The sequence below is a fragment of the Hyalella azteca genome, unplaced genomic scaffold (assembly GCF_000764305.2).
Source record: "Hyalella azteca isolate HAZT.00-mixed unplaced genomic scaffold, Hazt_2.0.2 contig16671, whole genome shotgun sequence".
Lineage (NCBI taxonomy): Eukaryota > Metazoa > Arthropoda > Malacostraca > Amphipoda > Hyalellidae > Hyalella > Hyalella azteca.
Window position 1 is genome coordinate 27743 of NW_025946482.1, and position 2258 is coordinate 30000.

General features: G+C 36.5%; 1 protein-coding gene across 1 annotated transcript in view; it reads left to right on the forward strand.

Moving 5' to 3' along the window:
• The first annotated feature begins 929 nt into the window (after positions 1-929).
• LOC108669238 overlaps positions 930-2258 on the forward strand; it is a 9665-nt gene continuing 8336 nt past the window's right edge. Inside the window, exon 1 of the mRNA XM_018156542.2 lies at positions 930-1151. Within this exon, the coding sequence (XP_018012031.2) occupies positions 966-1151 (186 nt within the window). The 5' untranslated portion in view covers positions 930-965. The remainder of the gene's footprint in view (positions 1152-2258) is intronic.

The following is a 2258-nucleotide window of genomic DNA, read 5'->3' on the forward strand; positions in this document are numbered from 1 at the left end:
AGTAGAAAATAAATAAATATAAAAAATCATTTTTAAAAACCACGTTTTACACTGCAGTATTTCTCGTGCACTGCAGTATTTCTCGTGCACTGCAGTATTTCTCGTGCACTGCAGTATTTCTCGTGCACTGCAGTATTTCTCGTGTACTACAGTTTTTTTCGTGCAGGAGTTGATTAGCTTATGCATAGATCAGCATGCCGAGGACGTCAAGTAAGATTAGTTGTTGAAGACTTTTTCCGAATTATCGGTGGCTTGCGAGCGGCCAATGTTCAGCCTTCCCTAATCCATCTCTACTTCCGTCCATGAAAATTCATTCGCTGCGCCCGCCGGCCAACTTCTGAGATATCTGATAATTAAAAACTTTAAAACATGAAGTTGAACTGTCCTCATCAGAATTAGTTGGGAGAGTTTTGGGCACCACGACAATCAAGCCCCGAAATTAAGCGAGGTAAAAAAGGTTTAGAAGATTTCTATCACTGGAATTCGATAGACGAGTCCATAGGCGTGGCCGTCGTCTATGGCAACTTTAGATTGTTGACTCCACGGGATTGGCCATCGCCAATGGCTACTTGACTGTAGCTGGATGGTTGCTTATCAACCAATTTAAACTTGCTGTGGATTCAGAGCCTTACCAGACGCCGCTCAGATCTAACGGGTCATCCACAGCGTCACAACCTTGATGTTGGGCGAGTGTATTTTCATAGATAACTTTTTTCTTATGAACTTATATGATATATAATATCTTTGCTCTCAGTCAAGTATACAGACGAACGAGTTGGTTTGTCGACGACCGTGAAATATTAGCTAGACCTAAAACATTAATTACAATATGTATCTTCATTAAATAAATCGTAACAATTACATTCATCACGGACTTGTCCTTTGATTATAGGTTTTATACTTTCTGCCATGACCCGGTAAATAAAATTCTGTCCATCCGATCTATTTGTTTACAGAAACATTGCATGCATTTATCATCCATCATCATTGGAATGCTGAGGGGACCGAGGGTGCTGATGATGCTGCTGTCCGTGCTGCACGGAACCGGCGTAGCATCAACGGGCTCATCCCGGTACCGCGTGCACCCCCAGGCAGGGTTCGGTATCGCTGATCCTGCGGCAAAGGTGCACTATACATCGTCTGTCATTCAGGTAAGGTTATTAAGTTCAATTTAATTGCGTAGAGTTATATGAAACTATTTTAATAAGGATGACTTAGCCACTGAAAGCGTTTCAAATAGGGTTTAATAATAAATGTGTTCTCTCATGCTACTTTCCGGGTCGTATTAAGTCACTCTTATAGTGCATTGAAATCCTTAGTTTTTTTCACTTTAATCTATTTTATTACAAACACAAATATATCGATTCCAATGTTGAATAAGTCGCTTGATTTCACAATAAAAATAATAGCTCTATTGCAAATAGTGATTGTTTCTCCGATTCGAAAAAGAAACGGGGTTTGTTGCTGCACCTTTTAGGGGAACTTCTGGTTCAAAAAATCTATAAATTTGGTTTTTCCGTTTTTTTGGCTCATTTTGTATAGCTTCTGAAAAAGCTCGTCTAACCCAGCAAACCGCATGTATGTGCGTACTCTAATTTGTGGGTAAAGCAATTTCAAAAATATATAATAAGAACATTTTTTAACAATTAATATGTACAAAGATTTCTCTAAATAAAATCTGTATTTATCAATCATTATTCTCGTTAATTGTAAAGTGTTTGCACTTGTTTGAAAGCCATAAACAAGACGCGTTTCAGAAAGCTAATTTCATAGATGTAGTGTAGTAGTTTTTGCATATAGCAGTTTTCAGTTTTTATTAAATGACCATTCTATAACAATTTTTACAAATTTTAATTTGAAAATGGTATCTATAGATTCGCGTCAATTGCAAAGTGTTTGCACTCGTTTGAAAGCAACAAACGATGTGCGTTCAAAAAAGCAAATACAACGGATGTACATGCAATGTTTTTTTGCGTTAGGCCATTTTGAACTTTTATAAAATAAACATTTTTAAGTAAAAAAGTCACTAGATTGCTTTAATCGCAGATTCACTAGAAATTTAAAAGCGAAGAAAACACCACAAAAATTTAGCATATCTCTTTTGAAAACGTTTCGGAGACCAGCTCCATCGTCAGTTCGATAAATCTAGAACACAGATAAATGCAGAAAATTATAAATTTAGGTTTTTAACTTCTGTTTGTGTTTTTTTTATTAACTCCAAACTAATTTTCTGCATTTATCTGTGTTCTAGATTTATC